The 26,687-nt window shown below is 35.9% G+C and overlaps 1 protein-coding gene and 2 non-coding genes across 5 annotated transcripts; 2 read left to right on the top strand and 1 right to left on the bottom strand.

The window, feature by feature from the left end:
* Window positions 1–3,483: 3,483 nt before the first annotated feature.
* LOC107932404 (putative deoxyribonuclease TATDN1) lies at window positions 3,484–10,233 on the bottom strand. Of its 3 annotated transcripts, XM_016864380.2 has the most exons (17): window positions 10,089–10,233; window positions 9,773–10,001; window positions 9,445–9,515; window positions 9,220–9,320; window positions 8,864–8,921; window positions 8,725–8,768; window positions 8,531–8,611; window positions 7,998–8,068; window positions 7,782–7,892; window positions 7,523–7,605; window positions 7,042–7,258; window positions 6,782–6,860; window positions 6,500–6,561; window positions 6,299–6,398; window positions 6,135–6,176; window positions 4,487–4,579; window positions 3,484–3,686 (listed from the first exon to the last, which is right to left on the bottom strand). In XM_016864380.2, exons 2-17 carry the CDS (start codon window positions 9,781–9,783, stop codon window positions 3,681–3,683), a joined length of 1,230 nt encoding a protein of 409 aa, XP_016719869.1. In that variant the 5' UTR covers window positions 9,784–10,001; window positions 10,089–10,233; the 3' UTR covers window positions 3,484–3,680. The 3 variants fall into 3 exon arrangements, 2 of the variants coding, with proteins under 2 accessions (XP_016719869.1, XP_016719870.1); XM_016864381.2 differs by lacking the exon at window positions 8,531–8,611; XR_005907466.1 differs by lacking the exons at window positions 3,484–3,686; window positions 6,500–6,561 and having other exon boundaries at window positions 4,530–4,579; window positions 10,089–10,232.
* A 6,808-nt stretch (window positions 10,234–17,041) lies between these two features.
* On the top strand, window positions 17,042–17,148 carry LOC121213406 (small nucleolar RNA R71). The gene has a single exon (XR_005908788.1). It is a non-coding gene; the product is annotated as a small nucleolar RNA R71 (small nucleolar RNA).
* Window positions 17,149–26,255: 9,107 nt separating this feature from the next.
* LOC121213126 (small nucleolar RNA R71) lies at window positions 26,256–26,362 on the top strand. Its single transcript, XR_005908494.1, has one exon. It is a non-coding gene; the product is annotated as a small nucleolar RNA R71 (small nucleolar RNA).
* Window positions 26,363–26,687: the final 325 nt, after the last annotated feature.

Below are 26,687 nucleotides of genomic sequence, written 5' to 3'. Positions count from 1 at the left end.
TTTTTAGCTAACACGAGCACTTACTTTGTGTACTGCAATTCTCGAGCAATTGATACTTCTTTTCCAATCCCCCAAACTTATTTTCGAAGTACATTTTGAATATTACTGAGTCTAGTGTTTGGGACAATTTTAAGATCATTAAGCGAAAAGTAATGGCTAATCATTGCAAGGGTCAAAATAAAATTAGGTCATATAGTCTCAAAGTTGTGTTTCAAAGGATAAAATTTTACCATGGAGGGCTTGAAAGGCTCAAACGGTCCAAACAATAGTTGCCTAAATCATTTCCAACTTTAAATGCTCCCTAGGATTTCGCCTGAAGAAACTTCTAAATCAATTCTAAAGACTTAAACTTTCATGCATACCTTACTTTTCTAAAGAACTAAAAATTTTATGGTACAAATTTGCATGCTTTATTAAAAATATATTCAAGTCATTATTAAGCTAACATAATAATTTATTGAAATAATAGAACTGTATTCATACTCAAATTGAGCACACTTAACAAAATTCAAATTTTTGAACAAAAAATATCCTAACCCTAATTAAAAGAAAATTTTATTCTGAGTGGAAATAATTCAATTTTTCGGTTGCCCCAACTTAAAATGAACGATGTCCTCATTGCTTAAAGTGAATAGATACTATACATTAGGTAGGATTTTAGAAAAGAGGAGATGAGTCATTTTGACTGCTTAAGTATCAATCTCTTTCTAAATCCAATCCTAGACATGTATATATTTATTACCACACTTTATACTTTGTGACTTGCTCACATTAGTGATTTTCCTCTCTTGTTTTATTATGTAAAAATAAAAAATTCCTAATTAAACTTAATCTTAAAAATAGTTTAAGAACAAAAATAAAGTAAAGTCAAGATCCCTCCCTTTTATTTATTTGCAGATCCTTCCGTTCTGGACTCATCTTTTGCTCCATCATTATTGCCTTCGCATGAATCAATTCGCTCCTTCTTTGATAATTGATCGCGTTATTTCGTCATAGGTTTTAAATATTTATAATTACTCGTTCTTAAACTAACTATTATTGCGAGGTAGGCAAGTGTACCTATCAAACAATAGCATAGCTTTAGCAAGACCGGATTGTCGAACCCAAAGGAACTAAAAGTACTAGTAATGACTGTCTTTTTTTTATCTAGCCTAAGAATAAAGAGGTTTTGTTTTAATTAACTAATTATCTAAACTAAGAATACACAGAGAAAAGAATTAGGGAATTGCTTTTGGGAAAAATTGATTGACTTAAGACAATACCTAAGGAAAAATCCACCTAGACTTTACTTGTTATTCTGGCTCCGAATCGGACGATTTATTCATTCAACTTGTTCCGTAGAGATCCCTAAGTTATGTTATTATCCCTATTCAAGACTAATAACGTCTAATCCCTAGATTTAATAACCGAGACTTGTCTCTAATTAACACTATAGGGTTGCATTAACTTGATCTATAGATCCCCTTATTAGGTTTCACCCTAATCCGACAAAATCTTGTCACCTTATGTCTAGGCGCGCAATCAACTCTGCTTAATTATGACAAATGTACTCTTAGACAGGGTCTATTCCTCCTCTGAATAAGAGCATTTCTTAAATCAGTATCCTGGGATATCAAAACAAGAATTAAGAACACATAATTAAGAATAAGTTAAATATTTATCATACGATTCAGAAAATAATAACAAGATTCGTCTTAGGTTTCATTCCCCTTAGGTATTTAGGGGTTTTAGTTCATAACTAAATAAGAAAACATCTCAGAAGATTAAAGAATACAAAACATAAAGAAAACCCAAAACTCCTGAAAGGAAATTGAGGAGAGATCTTCAGTCTTGATGATGAATCTAGCTTTTGAGATGGATCAATCGGATTCCTTGGCGTAATTCCTTACTCCTCCTTCTTCGTCTCCCTTTTCTTCCTCCTCTAGGGTGTATTTATAGGCTTTGGAATGCCTAGAAGCCCTCAAAATTAGCCTTTTCCAAATTGGACTCAACTTGGGCTCGGCAGGGACACGCCCGTGGCACACGCCCGTGTTCGATTACTTCAGGCCATGCTCGAGCCTGCCAAATTGACACAACTGTGTGGTCTACCCGTGTGAAGAGGTCCAGGCCGTGTTGATTTCGTACTTTGATCCATTTTCTCCATTTTTAGCCCGTTTCTCGTTCCTTTTTCTTTCCTATGCTCTCCTCAATATAAAACATGAAATTAAAGCAGTAGGAGCATCGAGTTCACCAATTCTAATGAGAAATCATCCTAAAATGCATTAAACATGGGGTAAAAATATGTATAACTTACGGTTTATCAAATACCCCTACACTCAAGCATTTGCTTGTCCTCAAGCAAAATTCTCAACTCATAATCAAAATAAATTCTTCTCAACTTATAATTTCTATCAATAATATCTCACATTAATCCATAAGTAATCATACATTGAGAATTCAACTAAAAGAACATAAAAGTTCCAAACATTCTAAGTTGTGCATTTTATTCATGCAAACATAGGCGTCTCCCCTCATCTAAGTAATTACCTTTGATTCAGAATATCACAGAGTTTTACATCCTCACTAAAGATTCACTCAAATCACTCGAGGTTTTTAAGGACAATAAATGAAGCACTCAACATTCAATAATGAAAAGTCATTACCATACGCTTGCATGAAAATCAAATCTCCACCACTATAATTTAGGATGATACATCAATCAAAAGGTCTTTAGAGGGTTGTAATGAGACTTGGTTAGGGGGTGTGGTCACAAGCTGAAAGAAAGGGTTAGAATCGATATTGAATTGAAAAATTACCTAACTAGAAAAAGAGTTAATCATTACTTGCGTACAACAGAGCTTCTTCTCAGACTATGGAATTTAACTTTTGAAGCTTACAAACAGAAGATAACTACTAATGTGTATACATGTTTTTTTCTTTTTTTAAGAACAAGTTAAAATAATATAGACTAAATATTAAGAACAAAACATAGCTAAGCAATCCATTTAACTTAAATCTCAAAAAAAATAGGGATTAATTTAGGGGATTTCAACAATAATGGGTTAAAGGTTAATATTGAGGTTAATACAAGGAATGGCTTGTTAGGCTCAAATGGGTTTACTAAGGGTTAATTGTGGAGGTAGGCTTTTCATGGCATCACTACAGTAAAATTGACTTTTAGCGGCATTTTTTTAGGCCTTTAGCGGCACTTTTAAGCGCCACTAAAACCATTCGCGACGTTTTTGTAAGCGCCGCAAAAAACGCTACTATAGATGACGCCGCTAAAAGTCGGAACCTTTAGCGGCACTTTTCTCGAAAACGCCACTAAAGGTCAATACCATTAGCAACGCTTTTCCAACAAACACTGCTAAAGGTCAGGACCTTTAGCGGCGCTTTTCCAGCAAACGCCGCTAAAGGTCATAAAAATTAAAAAAAATAAAATATTATAAAATATTGTAAAAGTCCTGAAAAATATAAAAAAAACTAAAATTCATTATCAAAATATTGAAAAGAATAATAATCTATGATATAAATATATCCCGCCAAACAAAATACCGCACTTATCATACTACACCAGAAATATAACAAAATACAAATAGAACAAAATAATGATAGAATGCACACTTTAAGATAATCAGTTAGCTTAAACAAGTCACTATGCATGAATTCAGCTAATCCTGAACTATGCATCCACCAAAAACTCAAACCTGAGAAAAAAGAAAAAAAAGTTAATGAATGACACATATAACATCAAATTAATAATAAAATATGCAATTAACAAGTCAATATTAACGCCACATATAACATCAAATTGCACAACTTAATATACTCAATACATTAGCAGAAATAACATCGCATTGAACAATGAATTTAACACATTCAAATAGATCAATTTTAAGCTCACTAATGGTTAATTTAGCATGTGAACAGCATATAAATGTTTGCATTTACAGCATGGTTTAATCAACTTCAAGCAGGGAATTAAATGCTGTAAATTTCCAGCATTCAAATCATATATGGACAACATTAATATGACATTTTCGAGCACTTTGAAGACACATTTGGAAAATTTGAAGAACCATTAATCATGTTATTAATCATGTTATTAATCATATATGCAAGAATTAGAATTTGTTTCGACAAAAGTACCATTTAGAATTATACTTTTGAATCATCTTTTGCATCAAGTGAATTATATGCCCATTTACATGCAGAATTTACAGTATTTACATGCATCAACAACATTAATGATATACCTCATTACATGCAGAATTTACAGTATTTAAGCTCCTTAGAATTATACTTTTGAATCATCTTTTGCATCAAGTGAATTATATGCCCATTTAGAATTTAATGCCAGAAAATGAAACAATGTACCATTTAGAATTATACTTTTGAATCATCTTTTGCATCAAGTGAATTATATGAATTATGATTACCACATCCACAATGTTTGGAATGGAAACGGATTCTAAACATATCAATGTTGGATATGATTAGATGATACCTTCTCCAGAAAGCAAAGTGCAGATAGACCAGCCGTTTGATTGAAAGAGATGTCCACCGGTATGTCATTCACAGTGCATTTCACTATTTTAACCTGAAATCAAATTCCAAAATAACCGAAATGAGCTCAAGATGATTTTAAGGTATATTTGCTGCTTACGTACATATACTAATATGCAATAAATACCATTTAACTGCACGGGAACAACGACAAAGATGCAGCAGAAAATTTAATATCAGTATAATAGCACAAACAGAAGTTGTTGCCAAGTGCCCAACCGCATATGACTTATGTGGATTAACTCTACCTCTTAATAGCATATAATTTTTAGTTAACTTCAATTTCGAATTTAATTTATGGATTAACTCTACCTCTTAATAAGGAAAAATTTTCTGAGATTGTGTTAGCAATAATTATATTACTGCTGCAGTCAGCAAGTCAGATATTTTTTAAAAAATACAACAGTTTAATGATTTTTCTTCCTTTTTCCTGGAAAATTCAGGAACAAGCAGCATTAAAAGAAAATAAATATTAATTAGTTGTTGTTGCAGCTTTCTTAGATACAAAAGAGGGTTTAATTGAAAAACTTTTCTTTTTTTTTTTTGGAAATATTTATGAAAAATATTTTAGAATTTTATCAAATAATATTTAAAAATCATAAAACAAACTAAAGTTAATCAAAATAATACCTAAAATTAATATAAACTGTATGATTAAAACAAGAATGTTAAAATCATGATAATATAACCAATTTATTGTAAATTACTTTGATATCAAAGTAATTTACTCAGATAGTGATTATGGTAGACTTGGATGATCGCAAAAGCACTTTTAGATATTTATTCCATATTGGCTTTGCAACATTTTCAAGGTCATCAAAGGAAAAACAAACAATAGCACTCTCAACATTTAAAGTAGAATATATAGGTGCTTGTCAAACAATTTGGTTAAAGAATATTTTGAATGAATTATCTCTTACACAAAAAGATTCAATTACAATTTATGTTGACAACAAATCTACATTATCTCTTACAAAGAATCTAGTGTTTTACAGCCGAAACAAGCATATTAATATAAAATAACATTTTATTTGGGAAAAGGTGAAGAATAAAAACGTTCAGCTAGTCAAGTGCAAGATGAAAGATTAATTAAATGATATTTTTACAAATTCACTGAAGACAAACATATTCCACAAACTTAAAAGAAAAACATATAATGAAAAAGCTGGATTTGAGGGGAAGTGTTAAAAGTCAAATCCACTTCAAGGTCGGCTAATCATAGAGATAAGTTGATAAGTTGGCTTGCTAGGTGGAAAGTTATAAATGGTTTTAAATTGACAATGCATGATAGAAACAATGTGGCAAGAACCTAAGCAAGGTGGTAGCTTGCTGAAAGTATGGCAGCAAGGTTAAGCCTCTAAGTCGTTTTATATAGCCTATATACATACACGTTTAGATGTGTAGTGTGTATAAGTGAGCAAAGAAAAAAGAAGTATAAGTGAGAAATAGATATTGAGTGTTGAGAAGCATAAGAAATATTAGGCGTGAGAGTGAAAACTAGCAGCAGCTAGGAATTGTGAAAACACAAAATATCAGTTTTGGATTAAATAGCGATGTGAAGAGCAACAAGAACAGAAAAAGATACTTACCTTTTTCTGCATATACTCTATTTCAGCAAACAACAGCTCATTCTGGTAGAGTTTAGAGGGGAATAAATTAAAGGAGAAGGAAAATTTGTCAGTAGCAATAATAATAATAATTATTAATCATCTTAAAGGGACTCTTTTTAATTACATAAATTATTATGAGATACCTTTTTGGAACGGATTCTGCTAATTCCTTTTTCTAAACGACTCTCCAAGCTCTTAAGCTCTTTCATAGGCAATCCCCCTACGGACTCCCCCAGCATGTGCCTGCAAACATATATATATATGCATATAGCTCTGTCAAACAACAAGGGTTTTGAAATAAAATTATATATGATGAAAATGAATTAAAGCCATGAGGAAGTAACCTGTTTGTATTCTGCAAATTCCGGATTTGATTTCGGAGTTTCTCAGCTTCTTGCTGATAGAACTGAGATTTACATCCGCATGGCATTACCAAAGAAATTTTATTAAGTAAACCAAGGAGTTAACAAAACCAGGTAGTAAAAAGCTAGTCAAGCAAAGAACTATTTATATTAAAGGTTCACAGCTTCTCTAGAGAAATGTTAAAATTAAGGACTTATTTGAATGCAAATTGAAATTAAAGGGACTCGCTAAAAGAAAACAATGAAGATTAAGTGAGTTAATACCTGAGCATTAACTTCAGCAACTGACCCAGTATTGGAGGAATCAGAAGCCTTTTTGTACCTCTCAATTGTTGCTTTAACACTGCAAAAACATTGTGTTAAATATTTGAAAAATGTATATACATATATATAACTCATGCAAAAGTACACATATATATATTTTCAAAAAAGTTTCCTGAATAATATATTTTCAGTAAAAATTTTTAAGTTAAGAAAAAAATTATTAGTTATTCTGCTACACTGGAAAAAGCAGTTTCACTCACAGCACTAAACAAGGTTCATTACGCCCTTTAACAAGACACTCTTTGTCATACTTCTCTTTCTTCTTAGAAGGCCATAAGGATTTCACAAAATTAATCCCAGCATGAGTACTCTTGATTTCACAATATGGAGAATCAGTCTCAATCATCATTCTTTCAACAGGTATGCCCCTCACAACATCAAGATTTTCAGCCATCTTCAGAGAGCATCCATTTACACCTGTAAAATAACCAAAGCTAAAAGACTCGCTAGGTTTACAGGAGCCCAATATATCTATAGCAATGAATGACTTCAAACAAGAAGGAAATATCATTTCAATCAACTTGTTTGACTGAGTGAAGAAATGTAAGTGTGCTCAAAGCTATCGCCTGAATAAAAAGACAATAGTTGGAAGATACAAGGTAGCCAGCAGATGCCATATCACTGCATGCATAGCAACAAGACCTGTTTGGTGAAGATGGCGTGTATAAGTTGCATTCTCACCTATATACATGTTATGAAATGAGAGAAGCTTATCACGGTCTTCAGCACTACCGGTAAATGAATGAGTAACCCCACCAGTGAACCTTTCAAAGTGAAAAAAAAAACAAAAAAAAAACAGCAGACTTCAGCATTTACACGTTAACTATAAACCAATTAACTAATATTCTTTTCATATTCAAGAACAAAGATGGTTTACAGTGCTAGCAGGCACAAAAATGAAGAGATTTTCACTAGTGTAGGAAAGATTCAGAAATCTAACTTGTTAATATTTCGTTCCATAATTTCACAGAAATCTTCTGCAGCTGCACGCATATGCAGAAACATGGGCAGCTTTGTGGCATATGCTAATTCAAACTGCTTCTCAAAATACCTAGTTTTGGCAAAGAAAAGTTAGAAATGTTTAATTATACAGAAGAAAACAAACAAATATAAAATAAGAGAAGGAGCATAATCCTTTCTCATGGCAGCCACTTACTTCTTTTGAACTTCTGGTGGGCAAAAGTGAAGCCTGTCATAATCCAATCCACATTCACCAATTGCAACCACCTAAGTTAAGGCAAAATTCATAGTATCTAACTATAGTAAGACTAAGATTACAATCCTGATAAAATGTAGATATGCAATAGGTTACTAGATCTTTTTGGACCTATATAAACTGATTAAAAGAAAACTACTTTATCCTAGCAATTAATAACATAAATTGCGTTATTATTTTTCCTCCAACAGAAATCCTACATACATGCTAGGGAAACAATTAAATGAACGAGAAGGTATGAAGAAAGTACATATGCAAAGAAAGAAGGGAAAACAGAGCACTAGTATGTTCTAAGATCTTTCAATTGTCTAAACAACAATTCTGCACAGAAAGCAGCTAACAGCTGAAATTCAAACATCTGAATGTATAAATTCCCACAAGTGTTCACATCTCACATCAACAGGCCAGAATGAGAATGCAAAATCTAAAATGTCGCTAAATTTAAAGTTCAATGACCAATAAGGAAAACACACCTTCCCTTTTTGAATTCCCTCCTTAGCCAATGCCAAAAGAGCTTGAAAATGTTTTTTAGGACCCCCACTCTCTTCAAACTCCTAAATAAAATATATGAAGCCATGTTGACAAATTTTGCTGACAAACCACACAGTTAAACATGTAATCCAAAAACAAAAGGACCAAAGACAACGTTTCTAGAAATAAGACTAACCTTGCATCTAGTTGGGTGCACTCCAACTGTGCAGAAAAGCCTCCCTGTAATGAATATCAAACCTTCGACAATGAGCAAAACACATTCTAAAGCAAAATAAAAGGCAGACGTTGCAACAAATAAAGCACTATAAATAGACCATCAGTTTCTGCAATAGCAAGAGCTTCCTTTGACTCCTCAAGGGAACCACCCGTAACCTGCACAACAAATCTATTACCATGAATTATACATTTCCATCAACATAAAAAATTGAAACTCATTATTCTTTTGTACAAGTCGAAATTATTTCCAGCCGCTTCAGAGAAAATACTTTCATTCGGGGTTCAGAAAATTAAAATACCATCTCAATAATTTCATAAAGAAATGAACTCAAATTTATTAAGAGTCCACGAGCTCACTAAAACTCTAAGCTTCCAATGGAACTGAACTATTACAATAATTCAATAACCAAACATAGTAAAATGCAAAGAGAATATGAAAGATGGGGTAACTGACGATAATTCGATCGACGCCAGCGTTCCAAGCTCGACTCAGAACAGTAGCAATATCAGAAACGTGATGTTGCTTGCCGTTATAAATGCCTTTAAACATGCCATCTGTGTGCGAATAAAGGATAATCCAAGTGGAGAATAAGAAGCACAGATTGAGAAAGAAAGATGAATTGAAGACAAAGATCGGAATAGAGCATGACCTATTCGATGAAATGTGTGAAAGAGTTACCTGTGAAGTTGACGGCGATATCTGTGTATTTTGGGACAGAAAAATTGAAACGGATACCTGTGAAGATGTTCCTACAAGGGCATTTGACAGAGCAATCTTTTATGAAGGCACCAATTTCAGAGGCTAGTTTATTATGCTTCAATGTGGAAAACTTTGGAATTGAATTTCCCTAGGTGTAACGTTCACATAAAAGTCTTCACTCCTAAAAAGGCATTTGACAAAGCAAACAATTTCTAGAATTTGTCCAGTTATACAAGGAACACCAACACACAGAAATGAGACCATTTTACAACCCAGGGCTAAAAATTTGAAGGAAAATTAAGTTTACCTCAATCCCATAGTAACCTTTGATTAGCCTCTGAAAGTAAGCAATAATATTTTGTCGATTTTGTTCAGAAACCAAAGAAGGTTGAATGATACAAAGTATCTCCTGCGTTCTTTGCTCAGACAACAGCCACCGCCGCGGGATTTCATGGCACTACCACCCCTATCACCACCTCCTCTTCCTCTCCCTCTTCCACCATCACCTCTGCCCCTAAACCCACCACCACCACGGCCTGAAACATGATTAAACTATTAGGAATGCCATAACGAGAGTCTGTAACTAAAAATGATAGGAAACGTAAGAGACGTTGGTTACTTACCTCTTGGAGGTCTCATCACTGCGAGAGTTTGAAGTAATGAAAGTGAAGAATCAGAAACTAAGTAAAAACAGAGAGTCTGAGGCGATAAAAATGTGTTGAGGCAAATGCTAGGGTTTTGGCGAAAAATGTAAATGGAAAACGACCCCCGTTTAAGTTAAATTTCCAATTAAATTTATAAATACTTAACGTAAATTTACTTAAACCTAATGATATTATTTTAATTTTTTTTATAAATATATACATGTTATTTTCATTTGATATTTATTAATTTTTTAAATATAAACAAGTTAAATATTTTTAATTATTATTATTTTTCTATTAGTCATTGAATTATATGTAAATTGTGGATTTAGTCATTTTACTTTAATTTTATTATTTTTAGTCATTGTAGTTTTGAAATTTTGAAATTGTAGTATTAATTAAATGGTAGCTATTAAACTCATTAAGTTTTGCTATTTCTAAAATCTAATGTAACAAACATATTATTCACAAAAAGTCAGTTACGGATTTAATGGTTGTCATTTGTGTCAAAATTAAAATTTCAAAAGTCGAAAAGTATAGGGACCAAGAATGATCTAATTGGATAACATGAACTCAACCTACAACTTTACGCACAATATCAAGACTAATAGCAGAATTTAACCAAACATATATAATTGCTATCATTTGAGTGATCATTACTAAAATTTTAAATTTTGAAAAGTACAAAAGATAAATTTGATCGATTTGAAAAATACAGGGACTAAAACTAATCAAATTAAGTGTAGATGAATTAATTTGAATTGAATTATTTTTAATATATCAAAATATTTTTAGATTAAATCTTAAACCATTTAATATATATATAAAGTATATCTATTATCTCTTAAATAATTTAAACTATAATCATAAGTTTAATATATTCAAATTAAGATTATCTCTTTTACAATTACATAAGAAATCATTTAATATATAAATTAAAAAATACTAATCAATCTAAACCCTAAACCTTTTAACCCCTATCCCATAAACACTAAACTCTAAACCCTTAACCCTTAACCACAAACCCTTACACCTTAAACTCCAACCCTAACCCCTGAACCCTAAATCATAATCCCTAAACCCATAATTCATCATAAACCTTCAAACACTAGTTAACTCCTAAACCTTAAACCCTAAACCATATATCTTAAACCATAGTTAACTTATAAACCTTAAACCCTAAACCATATATCTTAAACCATAAACCATAAACTATAATGATAATTAATTCGATATTTTAAATTCAGTACTATCTCTTTTATGATTATATAAGAAAATATTTAATATATTGTATAACCATAAATTTTAATAATTATTGTTTTAAGGGCTATAGATTTAGGGGTTATATGACTTTTAGCGGCGTTTTGCCAAAAGCACCGCTAATGCTCTGGTTTTTAGCGGCGTTTTGCCAAAAGCGCCGCTAATTCTCTGGTTTTTAGCGGCGTTTTGCCAAAAGCGCCGCTAATTCTCTGGTTTTTAGTGGCGTTTTGCCAAAAGTGCCGCTAATGCTCTGTTTTTCGCGGCGTTTTTACTAAAACGCCGCTATTGCTCTGTTTTTAGTGGCGTTTTTAGTAAAACGCCGCTATTGCTATGAGTTTTACAATTTTTACGGCGTTTTTTGATAAAACGCCGCTAAAAACGCCACTAAAGCTCTATTTTCCTGTAGTGCATGAGTGGGTTAATCCTAAGTGCCTTAATCATTTTGATATATCAAATCAAATGGTGTGGTCTCGACATGCATAATTAAGCAAGTTCTAGAATAACAGTTCAATACTGACGCACTCAAAACAATAATAAAAGTGAGCATGAAAGGATTAATAGATGCTCAAAAGGCTCAAAAATCTCACAAAAATTATGGGTTTTTGATGTTTAGACTCGTGAATTCCAATTCAAAGTAATACCTAGACTTGGGGAAACAACCTATAATTTTAAATTCTTAAAAATCAACTTATCATGCTTGATTCTCTAATGTCTTAAAGTTTAAACAATCAATGCATAAATCCCTATGTTTTAATTCAAGATGTATCAATCAAAATCATAAATCAATTAAAATTTATCCTAAATATGATATGAGAGCTTTTTAAGAGAATAAGGTAACCATTCAGGGATTTTTCTGATAATGACATGAATGCCCCCCACACTTAAGATGTACATTGCCCTCAATGTACAAAGATAGGTATTATAGAATAAAAATAAGATAGGGAGAGAAGTGAAACTTCCTGCATGATGAATTCCTCGAACTATAGGTTTGGAGAGTAATCGGTTTGAGAGTGGAGGAGGATACTCTGGCGGCGGTAGAAGTTCATTAGTCCATAAGTCCTGCGCCAAAAGAATATTATATCTAGTGGTAGCTATGGTCGTGGTCGATCAGGACATGGCAATCGTGGAGAACCTTTCTCGGTGGAGTTTTAGTTCCTATGTGACGATGAGCTTAAGGGCTCTATATAACTGTGATAAAATCAGGAACTTTTTAGGGGAGATTAGGAAGAATAATTACTCAAAAAGAAATAACCGAAATTAATAATTAAAAATAAAATTTCTAAAATCTAATAAAAATAAAAAGTAGTTTCAATAAAAATTAAAAACATAAAATAATAAATAAATATTTTTTAAACATCTTCATCGCTGGATGGTTAGCGAGGTGGGGCTGGCGATGAGATGTGGAGGTGCTGACAAATCTGCTGTAGAGTACCATCAATGTTGTCAAATCGTTGAAAAAATTGCTGCTCGAATCGGGTGAGGGCTCAGATGTCAGCATATGAAGCCATCACATGAACTGTACGAGAGGGTGGTGGTGGCTGAGTTGGTGGGCCCTCGTGCTATGGGGGGACATCATCAGGAATGTCCTCGTAGGCCTCCTCCTCGGTAGATTGGGCGAGACGATATTGGGGAGGGTAGGTTCCTCGGTGCCTCTCGATCATCCTCATGCTAAGCTTGCTCGAGATGCCTTGTAGAGACATCTGGCCGATGAGGGTGAGTGATGATTCTTGGGCCGCGGTGTTAAGGAGCCTGAAGTGTCGCGTCAGTCGAGTCACGTAAGGGCCAATAGAGATGACCCCCTTCCGATGCCGCTTCGTCTGGTGCTGAATTGCAAGGGTGATGAAATAGGCAAGGTCGATGACGTGCCCTTGCGACATGCACCATAAGAAGTAAACGTCGTGGGTGTTGACTACCCCAGTGCTCTCTCACCTCCCTGTAATCGTGTGAGCTAAATTACCGTGTAAATACCTCAGGGATGGTGGGAAAACTGATGCCTTGGAACGGCTAGGATTGTAAGAAGCCGTGCTAGGGGCCAAAATGTGCTAGCACTTTGAGGGAGAGAAATGTATGTGGCGACTGAGAGCATGTAGTTCATTCTCCTCCTTGAACTCCTCCGTATATAAGCCTAGTGTAGCACCAAACTCTGAAACACTTAGTTGGCGAATTAATCCGCCTAGGCGAAATTGAACCCTACCGGGATCATCATAGTTCGCCATTACGGTCTGAAGATGGAATGTTGAGCATAGTTCCATCGTGAGCTCAAGGTATGTTGGCTCGATAATCCCAAAGACTAGCTCTCAAGGGTCGGTGGTTAGGAGGGCTCAAATCGAATCAGCCAACTGAGCCTGTTTTACAGCAGTCCAGTCGATGCAGCGACCCACAATTAAAGGTTGGGCTCGAAGTATTTGGAACAATTCTTCCTGAGGCCCTCGGGGGAACTGTAGGAGAGGGTGAAGAATTTTTGCGGTGGGACCCGCGAAAGAGGACGCTCCCTTCCTCTTCTTTGAGGCAGGTACGGCGGTTTTCTTTCCTCGTGAAGACGACATCAAAAGGTTGTAATATAAATAATAATAATAATAAGTAAACGAATTCAAAAAAAATAAAATGCATAGATTTGGAACTAACTATTTCAGCCAATACTATTAATATGAAGCAAACTCAACCACAATAACGATAAGAATGAGAATAGAAATGTAATGGGTATGAGGTTTTCCTAATCTCAATTTAACACGGAATGTATGATAACTAACTTAGGAATGCAAATTAAATGATATACATTGCCATGGTAATAGCAGGAGAATAAACATAGTAATGTCATGGGTATGAAGTGTTCTTACTAACTTGATTTAACACAAAATGTATGATAACTAACCTAAGAATGCAAATTAAATGATAGAAAAATGAAAAATAGTTTAAAAGATATAAAGTTTATGTTGATAATAAGCATTAGAAATAAGTAAAATAGAAGTGAAAGGAGTAAACGAACGCTAAGGAAGAGGGATTGAGCATCAAAAATGAAGTAGGAAGCGGTGCACGGGTGTGGAAGGGAGGCCGTGTGGAGTTGCAGCGGCTAGGGTAAGGGTTTTTGAATGGGGAAGAAAGTGAATAGTGCAAGGTATTTATAGATTTTGGGCCACAAGGCAAGGGCACACGCCCGTGTCCCCCAATTTCAGCCCGTGTGATTCACGAATTTCAAATTTGGACGCGTTTGACATTTAGTACACACCCGTGTTCCTTGGGCATATGGGTTCACACAGTCGTGTCGCACAGCCATGTCTAGCTCCGTTCGCTTCTCCCACGCCCGTGTGTGCAAGCCCCACGCCCGTGTTAATTTAATAGGTTCGACTACTGGTGTTCCACACGGGCGTGTCGAACGCCCGTGCTGTTTTAATAGGTTCACCCACGGTTCTTCCACACGAGCGTGTTGCACGCCTGTGTTGTTTTGGTAGGCTCGACTACAGCCATATCACACGGCCGTAGCATTTAATTGTAGCCCGTGTTGGGGAAATCTTTTGCCCTGTTTTCACACGACCTTAACCACGCCCGTGTGATTGGCCGTGTCTCTATGGAAACACCTGTATTCAAGATTTTTATTAGTAAGTTAGGAGTTAAATACCAAAATTTAAAGAAATTAATATTGTTAGTGCTGGGGTTGCCTCCTGAGAAGCTTTTATTTATAGTCTAAGCTTGACTTACCTCTCCAGTGAATGGTCATGGTGGTTTGAGAAGTTTATACTCTTCATTCCTGCTATCAATCTCATCAAAATAGGGATGACTCATCAAAATGCCGAACTTGGGATGACTCACCTCTACCGTACCGAATGGAAAAATACTGAGTACCGTAAGAGGGATTTCGTCATTTGGTGTGGTAGTGACAATGTGGGGATCTGCGGTATCTAATAAGATCTTATCACCAACCTTAAGTTGATTTGGAGAGGTATCGGGCTCGTTTTGGCAAAGTTTCAGTTTGTCGGGTGTTCTTAGTTTGTGCATCCGCCATTCATCGAGTTCCTAGATTTGTAGTCTTCGATCTTCATGAACAGGTCCTCTACTATTTCTTGAGAACGACTCGTGTGCTTCCTTCAGATTCATTTTTTGCAAAGTAGGTTGCACCATATTGTTAGTTTTAGTAGAATGGTTGAAATGATCACCTTCAATTCCTGATATGTTGCCAGAATTGCAAGCTTGAAGGGTGATTGTTTCGTCTCCCACCCGGAGTGTGAGTTCACCTGTGCCAACATCAATGATGGTTTTAGCAGTTACTAAAAAGGGCCTTCCTAGAACTAAGGGAGTGTTGCTATCCTCTTCTATGTCTAGAACAATAAAGTCAACGGGAAATATAAATTTATCGATTTTAACTAGCACATCTTCAATAATACCTCTAGGGAATCTTATAGTTTTATCTGCTAATTGAATGCTCATCCTAATCTATTTGGGTTTCCCGAGACCTAGTTGCTTAAACATTTTCTAAGGCATGACGTTGATACTAGCCCCTAGATCATCTAATAAACGATTAACATCTAAACTACTAATTAAGCAAGGAATAGTAAAGCTCCTTGGGTCTTTTAGTTTGTTGGGTAGTTTATTTTGGAGAATGGTTGAGCAAAATGTGTTCAGCTCCACATGCGATGCCTCTTCCAACTTCCGCTTATTTGCTAAAAGCTCCTTTAAAAATTTCATTGCGTTTGGCATCTACGATATAGCTTCAATAAACGGTAAGTTAATATGTAATTTTTTTAAGAGTTTAAGGAATTTACCAAATTGTTCATCCGAGCGGTCTTTCCTTGTCACGTTGGGGTATGACACACGAGGTTTATATTCAACCATCACTGGTTTGTTTGTATTTTGATCTACCTCAGCTTGACCTTTGCTTACCACAGTTTCTTGCCTCGGTTCTGGTTCAGGCTCAACGACTCCTTCGTCATCTTGAATATTAATTGCGTTGAGTTGTTCTCTTGGGTTAGGTTCGGTATTACTTGGCAAACTACCTTGTGGTCGTTTGGAAATTAGTTTGGAAAGCTGGCCTATCTGAGTTTTGAGGCTTTGGATTGACGCTTGTTGATTTTTAAGTGCTGTCTTGGTGTTCTAAAAACGGGTTTCTGACACTGATATAAACTTTGAGAGCATCTCTTCAAGGTTTGGCTTCTTTTCCTATTGGTAGGGTGGTTTTTGGTAGCTCGGAGGATGTTGTGGTCTTTGATTTCCTTGACCGCCCCACGAGAAATTGGGGTGGTTCCTCTAACCTGCATTATAAGTGTTACTATATGGATTGTTTTGAGGTCAAGGATTATTACCCATGTAGTTTAATTGCTCAATATCCATGCTGTGGCCATAAGGTTGTATTCCGAATGGTTTGTTCCACCGCTACTTGCTTCGCACTGCATTACTGGGTGAACCTGTGAAGAACTAAGAAAACCATCAATCTTTTTATTCAAGAGTTCTACCTGATTTGACAGCATGGTGACCAAATCGACGTTATAAACACCAGTTGTTTTCGTTGGCTTTGTCCTCATGACTTGCCACTGATAGTTATTTAGTGACATCTGCTCTATAAACTCATAGGCATCTTTCGGTGTTTTATTGTTGATGGTTCCACTCGCCGCTGCGTCAACCATTTGCCTAGTCAAAGGATTCAGACCATTGTGGAATTTTGAACTTGGAGCCAAAGCAGTAACCCATGGTGGGGGCATCTTCTCAAAAGGTCCTTATATCTCTCCCATGCATCGTAGAGTGTTTCTAAATCCATATGCACAAAAGAAGAGATATCATTACGTAATTTAGCCGTTTTGGTCATTTGTTCCAAAGTAGTAATTGACCCTCGTGGTAACGAGTTCAACCACTGTTTAGCTTTGTTCCTCAATGAAAAGGGAAACAACCAAAGATGTATGGCATCATTAGAAACGCCATTAATTTTAAATGTATCGCATAGTTCTAAGAAGTTGGCTAAATGAGCGTTGGGATCCTCATCTTGCAAACCATCAAACTAAACAAATTGCTGTATCATTTGAATAGTGTTAGGTTTTAATTCAAAAGTATTTGTAGCTACGGCAGGTCTAACTATGTCTGATTCAGTTCTTGTTAAAGAAGGTTTAGCATAATCATACATAGTGCATGGAACAGGATTTTGATTAACCGCAATTGCAGGAGGTAGCTGATTGCCTTGGTTTTCAGACATCTCTTTGGTTGGGGGTTGAGTATCGTCTTATTGCTTGTTCTCTTTGTATCTTAAGCCGCGCCTTATTTCTCTTTAGTTTCTACGAACTGTACGATCGATTTCTTTGTCAAAAAGTAATGGTCCCGACGGGTTTCTTCTAGTATAAACTATAAAAACCTGCCAAGAGAAAGAAAGAGTAGGTTAATAAATAATAATAAAATTAAATTAAATTGCAAGAAAAATAAATGGCTACAGTAATAAAAATTGAGCGTTCCTAATATCTTAGTTCCCCGGCAATGGCGCCAAAAACTTATCGCGTTATTTCGTGATAGGTTTTAAATATTTATAATTACTCATTCTTGAACTAACTATTATTGCGATGGAGGCAAGTGTACCTATCGAACAATAGTATAGTTTTAGCAAGACCGGATTGTCGAACCCAAAGGAACTAAAAGTACTAGTATAGACTGTCTTTTTATTATCTAGCTTAAGCATAAAGAGGTTTTGTTTTAATTAACTAATTATCTAAACTAAGAACGCACAAATAAAAGAATTGGGGAATTGCTTTTGGGAAAAATCGATTGACTTAAGACAATACCTAAGGAAAAATCCACCTAGATTTTGCTTGTTATTCTGGCTCCGAATCGGACGATTTATTCATTCAACTTGTTCCGTAGAGATCCCTAAGTTATGTTATTATCCCTATTCAAGACTAATAACGTCTAATCCCTAGATTGAATAACCGAGACTTTTCTCTAATTAACACTCTAGAGTTGCATTAACTCGAACTATGGATCCCGTTATTAGGTTTCACCCTAATCCGGCAAAATCTTATCACCCTATGTCTAGGCGACAATCAACTCCTCTTAATTATGACAAATGTATTCTTAGACAGGGTCTATTTCTCCTCTGAATAAGAGTATGTCTTGAATCAATATCTTGGGATATCAAAACAAGAATTAAGAACAAGTTAAATATTTATCATACGATTCAGAAAATAATAACAAGATTCGTCTTAGGTATTTAAGGGTTTTAGTTCATAACTAAATAAGAAAACATCTCAAAAGAATAAAGAATACAAAACATAAAGAAAACCCAAAACTCCTGAAAGGAAATTGAGGAGAGATCTTCAGTCTTGATGATGAATCCGGCTTTTGAGATGGATCAGTAGGCTTCCTTGGCGTAATTCCTTACTCCCCCTTCTCTGTCTCCCTTTTCTTCCTCCTCTAAGGTGTATTTATAGGCTTTGGAATGCCTAGAAGCCCTCAAAATTAGCCTTTTTCAAATTAGACTCAACTTGGGCTCGACAGGGACACGCCCGTGTTTGATTACTTCAGGCCGTTCTCGAGCCTGCCAAATTGACACGACCGTGTGGTCTGTCTATGTAAGGAGGTCCTCCATAAAATGCATTAGGAGCATCTAATTCACCAATTCTAAGCATTAGGTTCTCCAAAAAATCCTAAGTATAAAACATGAAATTAAAGCATTAGGAGCATCGAATTCACCAATTCTAATGAGAAATCATCCATAAAATGCATTAAACATGGGGTAAAAATATGTATAATTTTCGGTTTATCAATAATGGACTCCATGGTTCAAATATGAAATCTGGAAACTCAAACACAAAAATAAACGGGTCATTGTATATTTTCTTAAAAGCACTTCTCATCGAGTCATCCCTTATTTTTTTAGTATCTCCAATAGGCTTGTTGTTGTCATTGCATATGTTGCATTAAGTCCAAAAATTTTGATAGCTCTTATCAAAGGTCTGGGCAAGGCGATTGAGCTCTAAACATTGAAGTTCTAGCATCAGGTTCAGGTTCTGGCTCCACTGATTCTACCTTATTAAGGACTTCAAATGATTGCATTGTGGGATCTTCTTCTTTATTAGGGTCCTCTAGTTCCTCATTTACTTCAACTCGTTGCTGTAGAACTGAGTCTCCAACTACTCAGTAAAGGTCCCAATCTATGATTGTGCCTTGGCTATACCCTGTCTTCCTTACATTCGCAAGAATTTCAGCTTTCAAGCATAAAATTGTTATTGTAAAAGGGAAGTGAGCAGGGACAGAGCGTTTAATAGCACAATCTTGTATTTCCCTCAAGATGATCTTCCCCACATCAATGGTCTTACTAGTTAAGATCAAGTATAATAAGACCATTCACTCTAATGAGATTGTAGTCCCATGTGAGCTAGGCATAAGGCTAAATCGGATGAAGTAAAACCATACCTTCACGAGTGGCGTCAAATATTCTCTTCGACAAGTGTGGATTCCTTGTTTTGACATAGTCCATGTAGAACCCTAAACTGTCAGTTCCTCGAGAATTTCTTGCAAATTTTCAGGCTTGATATTGCTCATCAATGTGGAATATTCATCGTTTTCGAAATTAGGCAATTCAAAGAACTCATTAATAGCATTTGAATTTATCGGTACTTTGATTTCGCGAACTAGAACTTCTGTCATCTCGCTTAAAGTTAAATTCTCATAAAACTCACGAGCTAGCTCCTCGTCCACACTAGGTCTCTTTTCACAAAATAGCTCCCAATTGAGAGTTTTAGCAACTTGAGGAATACTTGCCATAAAGTCTCTGTAATTGCTTTCTTTTAATGTAAAGCCTTTCTCTGGATGCATCTGTTGATTTTGAAGATACTTTTGTATCTCACTCTGGCTTCTTCACAGTGGAACTTGTTTTGTGTTTTATCAATTTGAGCGGAAGCACGAGTTCTATTGTGAGGCATGTTTAACCTGATCATAAGATAGAAGAATTATTTTCTCAAAAAAAATTAATAAAAATTATTAATAATTCAATGAATTAAAAAATTAACTACTTGAATAAAATTAAAAATTAAGAGAAAACTAGGTCTTACCACCTTTTGTGCGGAAATAATAATAATAATAATGAAGGAAAAGATGGCAATTTAAAAGGAGGGTTGGAGGGTTTGTGGCTTAGGATGGATGAATGAAGAATGCCGCACAAGCAGTTAGGGCGTACGAGTGTAGTGCGTGTGGGAGCAGTGATGCGCAGCAGGGCTAGAAGCAGGCAACGACACGGGCGTTCGGCAACAGGTAGCAATTGGGAGCTCGCAAGATGGTGCGAAAGGTAGGTATAGCGCGCGGGATGAAGGCCTGGTGCGAGCTGAGGCTGGTGCAGCAAGCATGTGATGGAGCTAGACATACTTGCAGCCTACTAGGACGTGCGACATGTGCTGCTAACTGAGTGGCTGCTGGGAAAAGGGTTTCGGCACTTTGGTGTTTTAGTGCTTTGGGTTTTGAGTGATAGATGAATGGGAAGATGAGTGGAATTTATAGAGGGAAAAATAGGAATTAGAGTAGAATTCTTAAAACAATTTAATTAATAAAAATTTTAAGTTCTAATCCTATACAAAGATAACAACAAATAATAATTAGATATATGCATATTAAATTATTAATTGCTATTTAATTTATTTAAACAAAGATAAAATATGATTAAGACCAATCCTAATTCTATGCTAAATTGATAAAGATTAATATATAAATTATAACAGATATAATTATATATTAAAGATTATCATCTTATTATTATTATTAAAAACTTATCAAATAAAATATGATTAAATTAACACTAATCCTAAAATTGATAATGATTAATATATATTATAATGGATATAATTATATATTAATAATTATCATTTTTTTATTAAACTAAAAACATTTATTCTAGAAGCCTTTTGAAAATATTTACAAAAAGAAGCATCTAGTTTTTATTATTTACGAAAAGACAACCAAATTTTAAAAATGATTCAATTAAGTCCCTAGACTTAATGAAAATTTGGAATTGAGTTGCAATTTAAGACTTGGATCAAAATTGACCATTTTATTTGAAAAGTCAAAGATTGAAATTTCTATTTAGAGAGTAATTTTTTGAAAATTTATGTTAAAATCAATTCCCAAGAAAGATTGGAGGGGTCACAAGCGTTCCCGCTTAAGTTCCAATCTCCTAGACAGAATTTATTTAAACATACTAATCTCAAAAATATACCCTAAATCATTTATTAAAAAGGAAAATAAGAAAATTTTAAACATCCGATAAAATGAACGAAATTTCATTCTGTTCAATCTTATCTCCCCAATAGTGTTTCAGGCGCTAAGCATTAACTTGAACATTACCTCCCTTACCTTGGAGCTCGACAACTCCGTATGGATAGATGCGATGAATCGTAAATGGACCGGACCAACGTGATTTTAGCTTACCTGGAGAGAACTTTAGTCTGGAATTAAATAATAAGACTCGTTGACCTGCTTCAAATTCTCGAACTCGAATGTGCTTATCATGCCATTTTTTAAGTCTCTCCTTGAGTAATTTGGCATTTTCATAGGAGAACATCTGGAGTTCCTCTAGCTCATTGAGTTGGAGCATCCGTTTCTAGCTTAGGATCCAAGTTGAGTTGTCGAAGAGCCCAGTAAGCCTTGTGCTCTAACTCTAAGGGTAGATAACATGCTTTCCCAAAGACCAACCTATAGGGTGACATCCCTAAAGGTGTCTTGTATGCTGTTTTGTAAGCCCATAAAGCATTATCCAGCCTTTTGGACAAATCTCGTTGGTTTGGGAAAAACTACCTTCTCAAGTATGCCTTTGATTCCCTTATTTGCCAATTCAGCTTGCCCATTCATCTGCAGATGGTAAGCTGTTGCAACCTTTTGTTTCACTCCATACTTGTCTAATAACCATTTTAACCACTTGTTCACGAAAGTGGGACCCTTCATCACTAATGATAGCTCTTAGGGTTCCAAACCTTGTGAACACGCGTTTCTGCAAGAACTTAATTACAACCCTAGCATCGTTTTTCGGATAAGCTTTAGCCTCGACCCACTTGGAAAAAGTCTATTGCTAGCAATATATACTTGTGACCAAAAGACGGAGGGAAAGGACGAAGAAAGTCAATACCCCATACATCAAAAAATTCTACCTCAATGATGTTTTTTCGAGGCATCTCATTTCTATTGGTGACATTTTCGACCCTTTGATATCGATCACAGCTCTTTACGTACGCATATGCATCCTTCAATAGTGTTGGCTAAAAGAATCTGGCTTGCAATACTTTGGCCACCGTACGAGTACCTCTGAAGTGTCCCCTACTCATAGCTGAGTGATAATGGTATAAATTCTTTTGTACTTTATCTTCTGCCATGCATCTCCTAATCATCTGATCTACACACCTTTTAAACAAATATGGCTCTTCCCAGAAATAATACTTCACATCGTGAAAAAACTTTCTCCTTTGTTGATAAGTCTTATCAATTGGCATCAAACCACAAGCTAAATAGTTAGAAATATCAGCAAACCAAGGGGTATTGTGGACATGACTTACCTTTAGTATGTGTTCATTTGGAAATGTTTCATGAATTGGTATAATAGGAGAATTCCCTTCTTGCGGCTCCAATTTGGACAAGTGATCTGCTACTTGGTTTTCTACCCCCTTTCGATCTTGAATTTCTACATCAAACTCTTGAAGTAGAAGTACCCATCATATAAGTCTCGGCTTAGTGTCTTTCTTGGCAAGGAAATACTTAATTGTCGAGTGGTCCGTATAGACAGTTACTTTGGTACCTACAAGATAAGATCGAAACTTGTCAAAAGCAAATACAATAGCAAGTAACTATTTTTCTATTACCGTATAGTTCAGTTGAGCTCCTGTAAGAGTCCGGCTTGCATAATAGATGGGATGAAAAACTTTGTTCCTTCGCTGGCCCATGATAGCTCCTATCGTGAAGTCACTTGCGTCAGACATTAATGCAAATGGGAAATCCCAGTCTGGTGTGACAATTATGGGTGCCGTAACTAATCGACTCTTCAAATCCTTGAAAGCTCTTAAGCATTCATCATCAAACTTGAATGTCGTGTCCTGCTCCAATAATTTACATAAGGGTTTAGCAATTTTGGAGAAGTCCTTGATAAATCTTCGATAGAAATCGGCGTGGCCCAAAAAGCTCCCAACACCTTTTACAGATGTTGGAGGTGGGAGCTTCTCAATAACATCTACCTTTGCTTTGTCTACCTCGATTCCATGTCTCGTTATCCGATGCCCTAGAACAATTCCTTCTCATACCATGAAATGGCATTTCTCCCAATTAAGTACGAGGTTCGTTTCTTCGCATTCTCTTAGTACCCTAGCTAGATTGGCTAAGCAATCATCGTAAGTATCTCCGAATATTGAAAAGTCATCCATAAAAACTTCCAAGTACTTCTCAACCATGTCAGTAAAACTAGACATCATACATCTTTGAAATGTAGCAGGTGCATTACATAAACCAAATGGCATGCGTCTAATTGCAAATGTACCATACGGGTAGGTGAACATTGTCTTGTGTTGATCTTCCGGTGCTACTGTAATCTAATTATACCCCGAGTATCCATCGAGAAAACAGTAATAGTCTTACCCCACGAGTCTATCCAGCATCTGGTCCAAGAACGGCAAAGGAAAATGATCTTTCCTAGTCGCCTTGTTTAGCTTCTGGTAATCGATGCAAATCCTCCATCCCATAACTATTCTAGTTGGTATCAACTTGTTATTCTCGTTCTCTATGATTGTGATACCTCCCTTCTTTGGCATGTACTGGACCGAACTTCCCATGAGCTATCTGAGATGGGATAAATGATACCTGCATCTAACCACTTGATAATCTCCTTTTTCACTACGTCCTTCATAATGGGGTTCAGTATTTGTTGTCCATCAATCGTCCTTTTTTCACCGTCTTCTAGGATAATTTTGTGCATGCATACAGATGGACTGACACCGCGGATATCGGCTATGGTCCATCCGATAGCCTTTTTGAATTGTTTCAACACCAAGATGAGTTTCTCTTCTTGCTTAGTAGTTAACTCTGCTGAAACAATCACAGGCAGAGTAGAAGAGTTACCTAAATAAACATATTTCAAAAATGAAGGAAGTACCTTCAGTTCTAATTTAGGTGGCTCCTCTATTAACGCTTTTGATTTGGCATAATCCCTTTTCTCTAACTCCAAAGATTCAAAGCAAGATTGCGGATTAAATCCCCTTTGATTAGCTTCTAACAAAGCTAAGTATTCATCCTCCTCATCATCATTTGGAGGATCGGATGTCAAAATTTGTTCCAACGGATCCTCAACAAAGTTGAGCTCCTTTTCCACTATTAAATCCTCTAAATCGGAAACTGCAGAACAATCATCAATTGTGTCAGGAAATCACATAGACTTAAAAATGTTAAATGTTACCTGATCATCCTGAACACGCATAGTAAGCTCACCATTCTGCACATCAATAAGGGTCCTTCCGGTTGCTAAGAACGGTATTCCTAGGATAACCGGTACTTCTTTGTCTGCTTCAAAGTCTAGGATCACAAAATCAGCAGGGAAGATAAATTTATCTACTCGTACCAATACGTCCTCGATTTTTCCTTCTGGATGTGCTAAAGATCAATCTGCTAGTTGAAGGGTAACCGTAGCAGGTCTAACTTCACCTATCCCTAACTTTCTAAATATTGACATAGGCATCAAGTTTATACTTGTATCCAAGTCACATAGTGCCTTACCACAATACATTGCTCCAATATTGCAAGGTACGGTAAAACATTCAGGATCCTTCAATTTTGGGGGTAGTTTGTCTTAAAGATATGCGCTGCATTCCTTCGTCCGAGCTACCGTCTCAAATTCTCCAAGTCTTCATTTTTTGGACAGGATATCCTTCATGAATTTGATGTAGTTCGGCATTTGTTCAAGTGCTTCAACCAACGGGATGTTGATGTGAAGTTGCTTGAGTACCTCTAGGAATTTCTTGAATTGAATTTCCTGCTTCTGCTTCTGAAGTCTTTAAGGGTAGGGTGGTGAAGGTTTCTTTATTGGAACTGGTTGATTCATTTTCTGTGGCAATTCTACATCTAACGGAGTTGTTAGTTTATCAGAATTAGCTGGTTCTAGAATTACCTCATCGGGTTTCGTAGATTCTGGTTCTTGTGAAACTGGAATTTCAACACTCGATTGAACTTCCTCTGAGTCTTGAGCATCAGCTGGCTCTTTTTCACCTTCGATAGTGTTGGGCTTTATTGTCTTTCCGCTCCTCAATGTTAACGCCTTGCAATGTTCCTTCCCCGGATTTCTTGGATTCTCTGTATCACTAGGTAAAGCACCTTGTGGTCGGTTCCTAAGTTCAGTTGCAAGCTGGCCCATTTGGTTTTCCAGATTCTTCAATGTAGCTGCTTAGCTTTGAATTAAGGCATCATTCTTTGCCATGTATGCCTTCAGCAGATTCTCCAAGCTATTGGATGGTTCAGCTTAAACTGGATTGCAGTCCTTGCCTTCCTCGATTTTGGTTCTGGTTACCCATGTAATATACGGATTCGAGGTTCGATGGACATTCTTCGAACAAATGTCCTTCCCTACAATAAACACAGGCTATACTTTCAAATTGGTGAGGTGGTTGGGCTGCAAAACTGTTAGACCCATCAGTGGTAAGATTCTTAAGCATTAAGGATATTGAAGATACCTGAGATGCAAGTGAAGTGAGAGTGTCCACTTCATGTATTCTAGCGACTCGTCTTCTTGATGCGGCTCGATTGGTTGGCCATTGATAATTGTTACTGGAGATCCTCTCGATGATTTCGTAAGCCTCATTATAAGACTTAGAAAAGAGAGCACCATTAGCAGAAGCGTCCACTACCATCCTCGTGTGAGCATTGAGACCATTATAAAATGTCTCAAGTTGGATGCAATGTGGGATTCTGTGATGAGGACATTTCCGTAATAGTTCTTTGTATCGTTCCCATGCCTCATACAAGGACTCATCATCCATTTGTTGGAAGGCAGTGATCTCGTTCCTCAACTTAGCATTCTTGCTAGGTGGGAAATACTTCATGAGAAATCTTTCGGCTAACTCTTGTCATGTAGAAATTGAGTTTGGTGGCAATGAATTCAACCAAGATCGAGCTCTGTCCCTTAGTGTGTACAGGAACATCTTCAATCATTCGAGTACTCCAGCTAATTTGAAAGAGTCGCTCACCTCCATAAATAGTCTTAGGTGATAATGAGGATCTTCAGTAGGCATTCCACTGAATTGGCCCACAGTCTGAATCATCTGGAACATGACTGGCTTCAGCTCAAATTGTTGTGCCTCGATTTCAGGTCTCTTAATGCCTGGATTAAGATTGTTA

Source organism: Gossypium hirsutum, chromosome A13 (assembly GCF_007990345.1).
Source record: "Gossypium hirsutum isolate 1008001.06 chromosome A13, Gossypium_hirsutum_v2.1, whole genome shotgun sequence".
Taxonomy (NCBI): domain Eukaryota; kingdom Viridiplantae; phylum Streptophyta; class Magnoliopsida; order Malvales; family Malvaceae; genus Gossypium; species Gossypium hirsutum.
Note: the sequence above shows the minus strand (reverse complement) of the source record. Positions and strands in the feature narration are given on the sequence as shown.

Bases quoted from the DNA above. Each gene is read 5' to 3' on its own strand.
- LOC107932404 (XM_016864380.2), bottom strand. The intron at 7,606-7,781 runs GTTAGATTTCTG...TCACTTTGAAAG, and splicing joins ATGGAACGAAATATTAACAA to GTTCACTGGTGGGGTTACTC. The intron at 6,861-7,041 runs GTGAGTGAAACT...ATGTTTTTGCAG, and splicing joins AATGAACCTTGTTTAGTGCT to TGTTAAAGCAACAATTGAGA.